We start from the raw sequence: 15,539 nt of genomic DNA, 5'->3' as shown, positions 1-15,539 counted from the left end.
GGCACGAGCTGGAAGCAGCTCCTACTTCTAGGCCTGAAGAAGTGAAGGAAGGCAACAGTGTTTCTGGTGTCCCTGAGAGGGGGAACTAGGGAGAAGAGGCTGCCCTACAAGAGCTATGACCATGGAGGGGTGTGGCACCTACCAGAACTCTGGGGCCAAAGCTGGGGTGGGGAGCAGGGGAGAAATACTGTCCTCTCTCTGTCCCACCTCCATGTTCCTGCCAGCAACTGCCATTGACCTAACCCAGTCGGCCACCAGCTGGCAAGGATGGCCAGGTTATGCTGTCCACAGAGTTCCATTGTCTCAGGCGTGGGGCGTGGCAAAAAGATCGGAGAGTGGATCCCGGAGAGCAAACAGAGGAAAGGCAGCACGTTGCCACGGGAAACGTATAGTCAAGACTACAGCATATACCTGAATCGTTACCCTATGACCTGAAGTATTGATGGATCTCTCATCTTCCGCTGGGCACAGAGCAATTGATCTCACCCTCGGATTTGTTTCTGTCTGTCCCACGGTGAAATAACTTTCAGCTGCTGTGATGTAGCCACGTGCTGGTGAATTTCTTTTCAGAGAATAGCAATTCCAGCCTCTCAGTGCATGCTGGGAAGAACTTGTGCTGTCTGTGGAGCAATTAGAAGTCAGCGTGGGTTGAGCATGAGATGGAAATTTAAGAGGCTGGCCGTCTGGTTTGTTTACTTTTCTGGCTGAACAGTGGAGCAGTCGTGTTGCCTGACGTGGAGGACAAGGGTTTCTCTTTTCTCTTTTTTTTTTAGGTGAATAGATGTTGGTTCATTTTATTTCCTCTCTAAGGATTCTTAGCTTGTTTAAATGCCTCTCTGTAGTATTAAGGATAGATTTTTAAACAGTGTCTTATAAAGGGTATTAGATAGAGTTGGTTTATAGTTATTTACATTTATCTGGGTTGCTTCAAAGTCTCAAAAGAAAACCGATGTTAGTTTTTAAGAGAAGAGGCCATACGCTGACCTTTGCCTCCTTTGATGTGTTAATGAGCTGCGTGAAAGCAGAACTATCGCAAGAATCGTAGTTTTATTGGAATTTACTTTTGAGTTGCTTTGAAATGACTTGAAATGGCTTTGAGATAGTAAGGAATTCATGTGATGAAAACACCCCATCGGTGTATGCGTCTCCTTTTCAGAGGATAATGGAAAACGCCAGAGAGTGCTGACAGCCAGGCTGATGCTTTGACGACGGGCTGCATAATGTAGTATTCCATCAGTTGGCACCATTAGAATTGAATGCCAGTGATGATGTGCAGGTTATCACGACCTACTTGCAGTTTTTTGGCAAAGACGTCCACTCCCCTGCTATCTTTTAACTTTGAGACGCCCCTTACCCCACCGCCTTCCTTAATGTGTGTCCCAACACCCTACTTTTTTCCCCCCAGGTATTATAGCTTTGGGGAAAAAGCTATATTGTTAAGGCTTTCTTATCTTGAGTCAGGGCACCAAACTAAATCTCCCTAAAAATTTAAATTCATGGCTGTTTACAAAAATCATGTCTTCTAACTAAGCCCCAAGAATTCAGAGATAAAAGGACCCTTCCAGATCACCCAGGCCAGTGTTTCCCAAACCTAGGATTTCACTGACATGTTTACCTAGGATGAGGCTTAAAAAAAAAAAAAAGAGTACACTGTTTAAAGAAAAATATTAACTAAGTTATCGAATATGTGGTGGGAATGTGGGAAAAGGAGCGATGATGGTTATGCATATGGTGAAAGCTTGGGAAATACTGATCTAGGCTTATTTGCTTTGTCTTGTAATTGAGGTAAGATGCACATAGCATAAAATTAACCATCTTCAAGTGTACGATTCAGTGGCATTTAATACCTTCACAGTGTTGTATGCTTATGACCTCTACTTCACTCTGAAACATTTTCTTTACCCAAAAAGGAAACCCTGTATCCATTAATCAGCCAGTCCCTATCCTTTGGAACCACCCATCTGTTTTCCGTGTCTATGGATTTGTGTATCCTGGACACTTGTTGTAAGTGGAATCACACAATATGGGGCCTTTTGTGTGTGGCCTCTTTCACTCAGCATAATGTTTTCAAGGTCTGTCCATGTCGTGGCATGCATACGCATCAGTGTTTCATTCCTTTTTATAGCTGAATAATATTCCATTGAATGGATATACCATGTTTGGTTTATTTATTGATGAGTTGATGGCATTTGGGTTGTTTCCACCTTTGGGCTATCGTGCACAGTTATTTACTCTGCTTTTGAACCCCTGGGAGGTCAGGAACTGGACTTGCCAACATCACTCAGCCACCCAGCCACCATCACAGTGCCAAGACTTGAAATATCTGTGGAATAAATGAAAATTCCGTTTGCATTGCTTACCAAGAAGAGATAGGGCAAAGGTTGTTGGGTGCGTGTGTAACCTGTATAAGGTAAATTGTTTTCAACACTGTATCAACAGAGCTAGAAGGGAAGCTGTGATAACAGTACACACCAAATCTGAAACCAGATGGCTTGGGTTCACATCTTGACTCTGCCACTTACTAACTCAGAAAAATAACTTGAACCTCCATATCCTTAGCTTCCCTCTCTGTAAACTGGACACTCTAAAATTACCTACTTCACAGGGTTACAGTGAGGATGAAATGAGTTAAAATATGTAAGTTCTTACAACCATGACTGTTATATTATAAGCATTACACAATTATGACCATTATATGATGGTTTGCTGTTACTGGGTTTTGGGGGGGGGGTGTTTTGTTTTTACTTTCTGTATGTTGTTTTATGTGTCATTCATCAAAGAATCATAGAAAGTCAAAAGTGAGTTTATACATTTGAAAACAGACTATTTGCTAATTACACATGTTAGTTTGTAGCAGGTTCAGAAGTACCTGCTTTGGGTTATTTTGAGTATTAGGAAATCATTTCACTGCATTTCCTTTAAAAATAATCTTGGCCTGTCCCTACTTATTCCTAGTGATTTTTCACTATGGATGTGTTTTCTGAGATGCACTGAGCATCTTCGCACCTGAGAGGCCTGAATTACTGTTCTTGATGATATCTGCTTTGTATTCCTGTTAGAACCTGCATGCTTTTTAAACATCTCTTCTCTGGCTCTTAAGTGGATGCTTTGATTTGTCACTCTGGCTTTGCTGTGTGCTGGTGATGATGTATGCTCTATATTCATACTGTAGATGTATATAGAAAATCTGCTCCTGTTTATAAAACAGATGCATTTATGCCTCCCATCAATCAGTGGTCACTTATCTTTTGGAGGTTGCGGGGGAAGCAACTGATTTTTTGACTTTTTAGCTTGGGTAGACTGGATTTCTAAAGGACATATCCACCAATGTTTTTTTTTTTTCCTTCTTTCATTTCCACACTAATCTGAAGTTTCTTTAACAGAAAACATTAAAATGTGCATAATTATGGGGCCAAATGTCAAGCAGTCAGTTTAATTTGCTGATGAAGACATGGAATTAATGTTTCGCAACAGTCCCGGGATTTCACATTACGAATTAGCAGGGGGAAGGTGATGTTTTGTTGACATTTGTTAACACTGTTGATTGCTTGTTTGGCTTGTGTTCTGCCTGCAGGTGGATTTTGCGTTCACCGTGTGGCAGAGCTTCCCCGAGAGGATTGTAGGGTACCCTGCACGCAGCCATTTCTGGGACAACTCGAAGGAGCGGTGGGGCTACACGTCCAAGTGGACGAACGACTACTCCATGGTGTTGACGGGAGCTGCTCTTTACCACAAGTGAGGAGTTTGGATGTCATCTTATATTGCTTTTTATTTAGTTTTTGGCTGCTGCAGAGATGGGAACTTGGGCCAAATCTTGTTAACAACCTTAATGGAAATTAGTTTGGAAAATCCCCATTTCAATTCTGTTGATGTGGCCAACGTGTATCTTTGAAATCAGTAAAACCTCTTGGCTTATGGCATCTTTAGAAACTATGGTAGAGCAGCATCTTCAGCGACTCTGAGGTGTGGAGACGTACTCAGGGTGTATTGAGTAACTGAATGTGTACAAGAACAACAAAGTAAACGCTTAATTGAGCACCTCCAGCACTGTTCTAGGTGCTTGGGATTTACTGCTGAGTAAAATAGGAAAAAAATCACCTGCCCATACAGGTTTTGTGTTCTAACAAGGGGAGAGGCAATATACATAATAATTCTGTAATATATTAAGAGAGGGGCTTCCCTGGTGGTGCAGTGGTTAAGAATCCGCCTGCCAATGCAGGGGACACGGGTTTGAGCCCTGGTCCAGGAAGATCCCACATGGAGTGGGGCAACTAATCCCGTGCGCCGCAACTACTGAGCCTGCGCTCTAGAGCCCGTGAGCCACAACTACTGAGACGTGCGTGCCTAGAGCCCATGCTCCTCAATGAAGAGTAGCCCCCACTCGCTGCAACTAGAGAAAGCCCGCGTGCACCAATGAAGACCCAACGCAGCCAAAAATAAATAAATTTAAAAATATATCTATTAGGAGATAAGACAAAGCAGAGCAGGGCAAAGGTGGAGAAGGAGCAGGTTGGGGGTGAACGGCTGAGATTTGAGTGGAGACTTGAAAGGAGAAAGGAAGTCAGCCAGGAGAATACCTGTAGGAGGAGTGCTGTGGCGTGGGGAAGAGTGTGAAAGGATGCCCTGAGACAGGATGCTGGAGGAATATCCAGAAGACCGATGTGACCAGTGTGGAGTGAGGGGCAAGCAGGTGAGAGAGGTCATGGGATCCCAGATGCAGGACCCTGCTTTCCATCATGAGCACTTGACCGTCTTCTAAGTTACGTGGGGAGCCAGTGCAGGGGTGTGAGCAGAGCAGTCCTTCTTATGTTTTAGGCACCTACTGTGAAGGCTGTGGTGAGGATAGACTATAACGGGGCCAGGGGAGAAGCAGGGAGACTTACTAGGAGGTGACTGACATTATCTAGGCAAGAGATGATGGAGCCTGGGTCAGGAAGTGAGCAACAGAGGTGGGAAGGTAGTGATCAGATTGTGGGCATATTTTGAAGATGCTCCAGCATGATGTCCTGACAGATTGGGTACAGAGTTTGATGACTCTTAGGGTTTTTGACCTGAAGAGCTAGAAGTATAGAGTAGTAAGCCATCAGCAGAGTTGGGGAAAGGCGTAGATGGAGTAGGTATTAGGGAAAATACAGGAGTTCAGTCTTGGGCATGTAGGGACATTTAAAAGAGTGTGTTGAAAAAGTCAGGGATGGAGATATAAATTTGGGAGCTGTTTGCATAGATTTGGTCTTTAAAGCTAGGAGACTCAGGTAAGATGGCCAAATTCATGAGTGTAGAAGGCTAATGTTCCTGACTCAATCATTATTGAAATCCCCTCCTTAGTAAGGTGAACACACCAATCTTAACCTGGTCTTCTTTAGTAAAAAACAGAGAATCCTGTCATCTCAAGGATGGAGTTGGAAATGCACAAGGTATAAGCATTTAGGGTGACTGAATCTTGATCTCAAGACTCCACCTCTTTCTTCCCGCCACCACCATTCAGTGAATCAAATTCATTCAAATGATTTTTCCAATAAATATATGCTATATATGCCTCCAAAAAAATACTAGGGTGAGAAATAATTCAAATCAATTGTGGGTTCTCTATAATGATTGACCACCAGATTGATTGGGGTTTTGCTCTAACAGTGTTGAAACACATGGCTTCCAGGCCAGAAAAAATGAAATGGTTATACTGTTGAACTCAGAGTTATGGGATAGTATTGAATACAGTTCTGATTAAACCAATAATTAAAATTGTAAAGCAACTTGTAATGATATGTGGATCACGTGTAAGTAACTTCTCTTACCATCTGAGTATTCGGTTTCTAACCAACCAGCCTGATATTAAAATTAGCCTGGGCAAGCAATAGCTCCACCTGTGTGTTTCTCTGTACCTTGTTTCCTTATCTGTAAAACAGGGATAATACTAGTACCTACATCATAGGTTTCTTATAAGGATTAGATGAGGCATTTCTTGTAAAGTACTTTAGAACATTACCTGGTATAGAGTATACACCATATAAATGACAGTTGTCATCATCATCATCAACCATGATATGTTTAAGGATTCAAAGAATGAGTATGTAGTTTTGGTCAAAGAAGACCACCTGTTATTTTATAATGATGGCCCCTGCTGAAACCTGTCTTTGGTTTGTACAGATATTATCACTACCTTTACACCCATTACCTGCCAGCCAGCCTGAAGAACATGGTGGACCAACTGGCCAACTGTGAGGACATACTCATGAATTTCCTGGTGTCTGCTGTGACAAAATTGCCTCCAATCAAAGTGACCCAGAAGAAACAGTATAAGGAGACAATGATGGGACAGGTAAGAGAAGGAGAACTCTCCCCCCTTGCTTTGCTCACTGGTGACTCAGTCTGAGGTAATGAGGACTCACTGTTCCTCTAGGAAGCATAATGAGAAGATTTCAGGAAACAAACCACATCCAAAAGCTCTGAGGGAGTGTATGTTTGGACGTGGGTAATTGGGAAGATGTAAGTCAAGAGTATCTTTATGTCCAGAGTATAAGAGCTGTCTAAATTGGTGCAGCCACTATGGAGAAAAGTATGGAGGTTCCTTAAAAGACTAAAAATAGAGTTACCATATGATCCAGCAGTCTCATTCCTGGGCATACATCCAGAGAAAACTCTAAATCGAAAATACCCATGTACCCCAATGTTCATAGCAGCACTGTTTACAAAAGCCAAGACATGCAAGCAACCTAAGTGTCCGTCGACAGATGAATGGATAAAGAAGATGTGACATTGTGTGTGTGTGTATATATATATATATATATATATATATATATATATATATGCAATGGAATATTAGCCATGAAAATGAATGAAATAATGCCATTTGCAGCAACATGGATGGACCTAGGGATTATCATACTAAGTGAAGTAAGGCAGACAGAGAAAGACAAATATCATATAATACCGCTTATATGTGGAATCTTAAAAAATGATACAGGGCCTCCCTGGTGGCGCAGTGGTTGAGAGTCCGCCTGCCGATGCAGGGGATACGGGTTCGTGCCCCGGTCCGGGAGGATCCCATATGCCGCGGAGCTGGGCCCGTGAGCCATGGCCGCTGAGCCTGCGCATCCGGAGCCTGTGCTCCGCAACGGGAGAGGCCACAACAGTGAGAGGCCCGCATACCACAAAAAAAAAAAAAAAAAAAAAAAAAAATGATACAAATGAACTTATTTACAAAGCAGAAGTAGACTCACAGACATAGAAAACACACTATGGTTACCAAAGGGGATAGTGGGTGTGGGGAGAGGTAAATTAGGAGTTCAGGATTAACAGATATACACACTACTATATATAAAATAGGTAAACAACAAGGACCTACTGTCTAGCACAGGGAACAATACTCAATATCTTGTAATAACCTATAATGGAAAAGAATCTAAAAAAGAATATATATCTGTATAACTGAATCACTTTGCTGTACACCTGAAACTAACACAACATGTATACTTCAATAAAAGTTGAATAAAAAAATAAAAGTGCTCATGTGACCTACCAGGTGGCATAAGAAAGACGTCTCTTCTCCAGAGTTAAAGACCTAAAGAGAATTTATGCAAGTTTATTTTAGGTGTTTTATTGAGTGAATAGCTAATAATGCTCTCAACACAGCCTTCTAATGGTTGCTCTTGAGTTGGATGCGCATTGTGGAGGCAGATGAGGAGTCATAGTACTTGATTTTCAGTTCTACAGCCAGCACTTAGTTGCTGTAAGCAAGTCAGTTACCTTCCGAAACTCAATTGTCCCATCTTTAAAATGGAAATGGTGAAATCTACCTCACAGCATTGAGGTCAGACGTATGAAAGCGTTTGCCAAAGTAAAATACAGTGTTGAGTCACAGACGATTACTACTAAAAATACTTTCAGCGAAATATAATCTAACTTTCTCTTTTTACAAGTAAGAAAACTAGGACCCAGAGAATTTAAGCATATTGCCAGAAGTCACCCAGGATTAGAGACAACTTGGAGTTGAATCCCGGCCTCTGTTTCTTCCACTATTTATTCTTCTACACCCCAAGGTCCTTTTATTCATCTTGGACAGAGCCCAGTACTCTATGTACAAAATCAAAAACCATAAGGCCATTTAGATCTACCCAAGTTAAATCATGGAGAATCCAGCAGGATTTGAGTCAACCTAAAAGGACATACTTATGTAGTTATATCAATTCAATTTGGGGGCTTTTCCATGTACCTTGTTCTAACAGTTATTGAAAATCACATATAAATCCAGCTTTTGCAGAGGAAAATGTTACCAGGCCTCATGTTAACACAGTTGATGGTTTTTCATTCACTGAATTTAGTAAAAGCAAAAAATTTACAGGATTTTAAGTTTATAAAATTTAATAATTTAATATTTACCAAATATGTACAGTCTAGGTACTAGGTACTGGACAAAGCAAAGAATCTAGTGGAAAATTCTATTCCCCTCTAACTACTAAAAGGACAGGCGAGAGGATTTACAAGAATTTGTCATTTTTAACACCGAAAGACTTTTCAAATTCAAGCAAAATGTATTGAGTACCCATGCATATTCATATTTATTATCTCATTTAAAGCTACACCATTCGTTTAATATTGTTAACTCAGAGTCCTCTGGACTCCCCTGAGGTTATACACAAATTAGGGGTGGAACTCATAACGTATGGTTTCTTAGGGGTTGGTTTTTTACTCTTTTCATAGATTTGCCTAATTCTACCAAACCAATATTTCTAGTGTCTTTACACATCTTTTGGAACAAATCTAAATTTAGGCTTAGGTCTAACTAGACGTATCTAGCTAGATATGTGCTCTATTTGCCCCCTTCTTCCCATCATATACACTAGTTTATTGAATGTTTGTGTGACTGGTGAAGTAAATGGATATCGTGCTCTAAAATTATGCCTTTATAACACAGGAAAGATATCTTCTGTAATATGTTGGTTGACCCAAAATGTTAAAATCAAGAGGCAAAAAGGAGACTTGGATGATTCACTTGGACTCTTTTTTTTTTTTCATTTGTAAGAGAATAAGAATGAGCTTAGGCTCTTGACAGTGCTACCCTCTGCGGATGTGAGCACTCACCGGGATGTAGTGGGTCTAGCCCTTTGGGAATAAGTGGGCCAATCAGAAATGGCCTGCAGGCTCATCCCAAATCAGGAGAAAAGTGGACGTACCTTTGGGACTTTCGGCTCTGATATGGACTCAACTGGTCAGCTTAATTTGATACTCTCTCTGATTTACCAAGCAGAGTTCCTCTAGTACAAAAGGCAAAGAATGAAACCTGAGTTCTGCCCCTTTCTAGCCCTGAACAAACAATTTTAACTTCCTTGAACCTGCTTTCTCATCTGTACGGTGGAGATGTTATTACCTGGGTAGATAACTCGGCCAGGTTGCTGTGAGGCTCAAATGAGCTCATGAAAACACTTCACAAATAGTGTTTTGTTTGTTGTTCTGCTGCTCCAAGATAACTTGACATTTGTATTTACCTTTGATGCTTTCTTTCAAGCATATTGACACTTGTGGTTTTAAAGTGACTCTGAGTGATTCTCACAGCAAAACATACCTTCCTGTGAAAGTATTTTCTAACAATGCATGAGGATGCAAACACATTACACACACACACACACACACACACACACACACATATACACCATTCAACAGTGGCCTATTGACATAAATGAATTTGTGGGGTTTTTTCGACATAATTGGGCAGCCCACCTTTTCCTTGTTTCATAAAAACACGATTTTAAAGACATTATGCTTAGTTGATCTATTTAAATTTCAGCACTCAAGTCACTTAAGGCATTCTTTTAAATCAATGTCAGTCATTTAAATGGTCTAAAAATATTTAACCAACCTTAGGATCAACATGGAGAGCTGACGAGACGGCAGCCATCTTTCTACTTACTCAGAATCAACCAAATTAACGGGGGTTTCAGAAAATTATCTGTGAAACCATAAATACGTTATTAGTCATCGCATTTGCTCCCAAGTGCAAAGAAAAGTTTTATGTTTAGTGACCACAGCAGTTGCAATTCAGTTGGTAAGTCCTTCACGGACCAGAGAATGTGTCAGTCCCTATGGATCTTTGTATGTTTGGGGCACTGGGAAACGTGGCAGGTCTTGGGAAAATCTTCTGGCGAGGCTGAAAATCCGGATCCATGCTTGCATCTTCACCAGGCACGTGGATGGGGCCGCGTGGTGGCCAGGCCAGACCCTGAGCCCTACTGTGTGCCCGTAAGCCTGACTTCGTTTCCGGCCGTGTGTCCATCTCACCTGGCACCTGTCTCATCGTCTTCCTTCTTTGTCTCCCTTTCCCCAGACCTCTCGGGCTTCCCGCTGGGCTGACCCTGACCACTTTGCCCAGCGACAGAGCTGCATGAATACGTTTGCCAGCTGGTTTGGCTACATGCCGCTGATCCACTCTCAGATGAGGCTCGACCCCGTCCTCTTTAAAGACCAGGTCTCTATTCTGCGGAAGAAATACCGAGACATCGAGCGACTTTGAGGAACCTGGCCGAGTTGGGGGAGGGGAGCAAGAAGGGCCAGAGGTTGGGGTCAGCGGCTCTCTCTTCCCCGTGCACATCCGCCCAGCAGCGGAGCTAGATTGTGCCAAGTATCCAAATAAACTAAGATGATCAAAGTGACAAAAAAAGAAAATAAAGGAAAATAAAAAGGCCAATGGAAACTCTACTCCTGACTCGTGGGACTGCACAGGACTGCTCCAGCCTCACCTCACTGGCTTCTACGTCCCAAGACTAGGTTGTGTACAGTTTAATTATGGAACATTAAATAATTATTTTTGAAATGATTGCTATGCAGGTTTAAACTTTTTTAATGATCAAAACTATTAAAAACCAGAGTTCTTTCTTTAATCAAAATTGTGTTGGTTGTGAATATTTCAAAGCTGCTGCTCCTCTTCCACAGACAGCATCGCCGTCGGTCACGCGGGGTGCCCCGCAGTTTCGAAAAGCTTGGACTTCATGGAAAAAACCATAAGTCACTCTACCCCATGTCAAGAAATAGCCAAGCATAACTGAGACAAGTTCATGACTCAGCTTTGCCAGAGCAAATTGTTTTCCCTTTTGAATTTGCAGATCCACTTGAACTTTTATCTCTAAAATGTTGCTGCATGAGAAGAAGTATAATGACCTCCAGGTAGACAGTTCTAACTGAAAACTTTATGTTTGAGATAAAGATGATCATCTTTTTCATTGCGGGGTTGCGGGAAGTTAGTACCAAGAAAATACTAGTGTAATTAAGAAGTGTTCAGTTTACACAAGGAACCATGCAAACAATCCACCAGCATATTAGTGAGATGGAAGTTTTGACCCACAATAGTAACCTAGTGCTTTTCACGGGCATGGGTTAGATTACACATTCAACCACTGACATACGTCTGCCTAGGGCTGGGGAAAGGCTTTGGTTTCAAGGCAAAGGAAGAATGAGTATATCGTTGGCTCAGCAGGAGTCACAAGACAAGCTCTTTTCATGGTTGTGAAAACCTCGTTTCAGGAGCTTCTCTATTGAAGAAGAAGTAATAATGTTGAAATTCCCACCACTGAACTTGAGGATTGCTGAGACGTAAACGGAGGGTGTATCTCACCGTTGGGACCCTGATACCACTTTTAGCCAAACAGTGTTTTGAGCAAGAATCTGGCAAACAAAATAATCAGAAACAAATGTGAATACTGTTTTATTTCATTTTAATTTTTAAATCTGTAGAATCTGTAGTTTAGTCGTGCTTCTTGTTAAAAAGAACATTTCTATCCCTGGAAATGCTGCTTTGAGCTGATCATTATAAAATTGCAATTACAAACTGAAAAAAATATATATATCCCTTAACTCCATTATAAAAGATGGAGACTTCTGAGATTAAATGCTTGCTTCTACTTGGAAGAGGCAAGAAAGAATAAAGAAGAGAAAGACATTATTGGGTCCTCTTATGTTGAATAAACAAGAAGCACTTTAATTTTTTTTTTTTTTTTTACCCCTAAACTCTCATGCATCTCATAAATGTGTTTCCAGCATTGGGTTAGAAGAAAGTCTCATCACAGAATTATGTTCAAGTGCCTGGCTTAGGTCAGTGGAAACCGTAAATCCAGGAGACTTTAACTCATCCTTGTTTTGTAGACATCTGGAAGTGAGAAAGGAACTTTCAAAGAGAATGCAAGGAGGGAGAGAGCTTTGAGCACTGGAGAGGTGACTCAATATGCTACCTAGTGACAGCAAGGACCAGAGCCCACGTGTCCTGATTCTGTGTTGTGAGTGGTGCACAGGCAATGAACTTCAATGAAAGACAGGCTTTTCTCTGCAGCCTGGTGACTCAGAAGAGCTCCCTGAATCTCTTTCTTATCCAATTTGACCCAGCCTTAGCCCACTCTCATACATGTGACATTTTCTGCTAAGTGGATATGACTATCTCTTAAGTATTTTTTGAAAAATAATTCTTAGGTCCATGGTGCTTGCACTCGTTTCCTTCTATAAAATGCCCAAATAGGTTTCATGCCGTTTAAGTTGCAACACTCAGCAACTTAAAGGGTTAGCAGTTAATCCTTATTCATCTGGCCTTTGCAAATTTGTATTTAATTCTTTACATTTGTCAAATTATTCTTGTATCTTTCTCCTTTGCAAAAATGAATGTGATGTTTTTGTTAAATGACCCCCAAGCCGACTTACAACTCATGTTGTCTTGACTTGCAGATCTGTGTCCTTCATTGTACCAGTCAGTCACATGAATGGATTCAGGGAACTGTTTTGCCCGATTTACTGTCACAAAACTCACAGGGCATATTCTCCACAAACAATGTATGTTATGTGGGAAAAAGAAAAAAATGGTAATTATAAATGAGAACAGGGTCTGACATACTTTTCAGCCACTTGAAATCTCCACAGTTTTATTTTATGTCATTCTCAGAGCACATCTCTTTGGAATGCTGGCCAGTATGTTCTTTTCCCATTTTGAAGCTACATCTGGGAATAGAACAATGCTTAGCAAGTCAGCAAGGCCCAACAGTAAGATGTAATTTTAATTCACTTAGGCAAGAGTTGTATTTCACTGCAGCAAGTTGACAAATCATAGCCATCTCTGTAGGACGTCAGGAGTTATATCTCAGTCAACTTCAAAGATAACCAGGAGTCCCGAAGTCAGCCAACATGAACTGGGAAGAAGCCAAGACCAGAGAGTACAGTGCCTGCCAACCACGTAATGAATTTAATGCAGAAATTCCGTAGAGGACTCGGCCACTTATGATTTCCGCACAATACCTTTTTCCAGCTCCACATTAGGACATATGATCTTAAAAACAATTTTTTTAAAGCTGACTTAGGTGTTCATGCAAAAAGGCTTATACAAATCAAGTTTACATATACATGAACCATATCACCTTTGTTGAAAACAACAAAATGACCCAAAATTGAGGCTGTAGAGAAAAATCCATGAAATAATCATTGTAGTCATGTCACAAAAGATAACCTAGCTAGGTAGGCCTACCTGGACATATCATATTGACACACTTTGCAATAGGATGCTTCAGAAGAAGTGGAATATCCGCTAGGTGGAATTTTATGTGCATTACACGTTAATTTTTTCTTGTTCCGAATGGTGCTCAAAGAAGGATCAATCTCGATTGCTTCCTTCCATTTTTATTTTGGAGTGATTTTTGTTTTTCATTTATAGTAGGCTATGTTAGCCTTTATTTTAACGATTCTGGAAACCTGGGTACTTGAAGGGATATTATGCTGGTAGCCTTTCATAAAGGTTACTGAACTTTAATTATCAGGGGTGAGCTGAATGAATGTGAATAGATCTAGATACTATTGGTGGGGGGGAGAGCTCTTGATTTAAGAAGTAAAGAAATATTAATCAAACCTGTTTAAAGGGTGGGAGTAAGGAGAAGGCAACCCACCAGCTTAGAATCTGAATAAGACTTACTGGACCAGCTGAATTATGGATGCAAAAGCCGAGGCAAACTTCCCAGACCTGAAAGTGTCTTATGTTCCCTTAGGTCTCTGAGAGCTCCAATTTTAAAAAGGACCAGTTACTACCATGAACTCTCAAATTAGAATGTCCTGTCTTCTAATAGTTAAGATCATCGATGCACAGCCAGTCCATGAGGGCTTCCTTTGCTGAATTCCTTTACCTTGTTTCCATTGGCAGTGAGGATGGACAAGAACCTTTCTGGTGGCTTCGTCATTCTTGGCCAGATTTAACCAAGAAAGCTTTCACTGCTGGCCTCATTCTCTCAGGCGTGACTGAAGGGGACATAGTTGTTCTGACTTGAGTTCTCAGTGAAAAGTATTAATACCAGACTGTGCCGAACTTGCCTCCTTCTGTCTTAGAACTTCAGCAAGTACACAGTCAATTACTCCTTGACTCCAATCCTACTTTAAAAGAATGGGTTCGAGCATCCTAAGAACACCATCTCACCCGTCAATTCAGCAACACTGTCCAGAAGCTGTGGCTAGAAAAGCTGCTATTTACAGTATCGTCTTTTTTTTTTTTTTTTGGCCATGCTGGGTCTTGGTTGCGGCCTGTGGGATCTGTAGTTGCAGCATGTGGGGTCTTTAGTTGTGGCATGCGAACCTTAGTTGCAGCATGTGGGATCCAGTTGCCTGACCAGGGCTCTAACCCAGGCCCCCTACATTGGGAGTGCAGAGTCTTAGCCACTGGACCACAAGGGAAGTCTCTACAATATATTCTTGATAATAAAGGTGACTCCTGAAAACCATCTCCCCTTTTCCCCCTTTCCAAAAATCAGGATTTTATTTCCATGATTTTTACTTAGCAGGGATTGACTGTAGTTGTCACTAATATAAAGTTCCAGGATGTTCCATATCAAGAACCTAGATGAGCTACCCAGACTTTGCCCAATTAAATAGGTGAGGGAGGCTGTAATATCCTCTGGAAAAGAAATGAGTGGGAACCATCAAGAAAGCCGGCAGATTAGCAGGGTCTCACCCTTGTTTAAAATCAAGTCAAGCTAGCCTTTCTGTCACTCTATTTTTGTAATGATTTGCCTTTTAGGCCTCAAAGGCCATTTGATTTCTGCTAAGTGGATATGACTAGTTATGGATATGGATAGTTCTCTGTTCTCCTCTTATAGGAATACATCCCTTTCCTTTTGGTTGTAATTATTACTAAAATGAGGGCCATGCAGATGACCTGGTTACCATGTAATGAACCTTGTATATTTATTTTGAGAGAAAAATATGTATAGGATATGTTGAGGGGTGGAAGAAAGATATGGAAAACTGGAACTATTTTATTTTAGGTGGCAAGTTGTAAAGAAAAAAAAGGATACCTTATTTTGTATACGATGTACATTTGGGACAGTTTTCTAATATGTTGCCAATGTTTTTGTAGTATCACCACAGGTCTTTTCTGAAGTGTTTTCCCCATTTGTTACAGACAATTAATGAGTTAGTGCAATTAAGCCCTGAAGTGTGTGTGTGGGTGAGAGAGCCTGTGAGAAAATACAAAGCCATAGATCTTGATTTACTTCACTGACCTGTGTAACTTTATGTCTGGGTTTTACCATCCA

At 41.1% G+C, this 15,539-nt stretch overlaps 1 protein-coding gene across 1 annotated transcript in view; it reads left to right on the top strand.

The window, feature by feature from the left end:
- The window catches only part of EXT1 (exostosin glycosyltransferase 1), a 304,586-nt gene extending 293,698 nt beyond the window's left edge, over positions 1–10,888 (top strand). Inside the window, exons 9-11 of the mRNA XM_081258480.1 lie at positions 3,575–3,735; positions 6,145–6,316; positions 10,319–10,888. Coding sequence (XP_081114606.1) covers positions 3,575–3,735; positions 6,145–6,316; positions 10,319–10,504 — 519 coding nt within the window. The 3' untranslated portion in view covers positions 10,505–10,888. The remainder of the gene's footprint in view (positions 1–3,574; positions 3,736–6,144; positions 6,317–10,318) is intronic.
- The last annotated feature ends 4,651 nt before the right edge of the window (positions 10,889–15,539 follow it).

The sequence above is a fragment of the Mesoplodon bidens genome, assembly GCF_964165515.1.
Source record: "Mesoplodon bidens genome assembly, chromosome: 16".
Lineage (NCBI taxonomy): Eukaryota > Metazoa > Chordata > Mammalia > Artiodactyla > Ziphiidae > Mesoplodon > Mesoplodon bidens.
The sequence above is the reverse complement of the archived record's forward strand: the minus strand, read 5'-3'. Positions and strand labels throughout refer to the sequence as shown.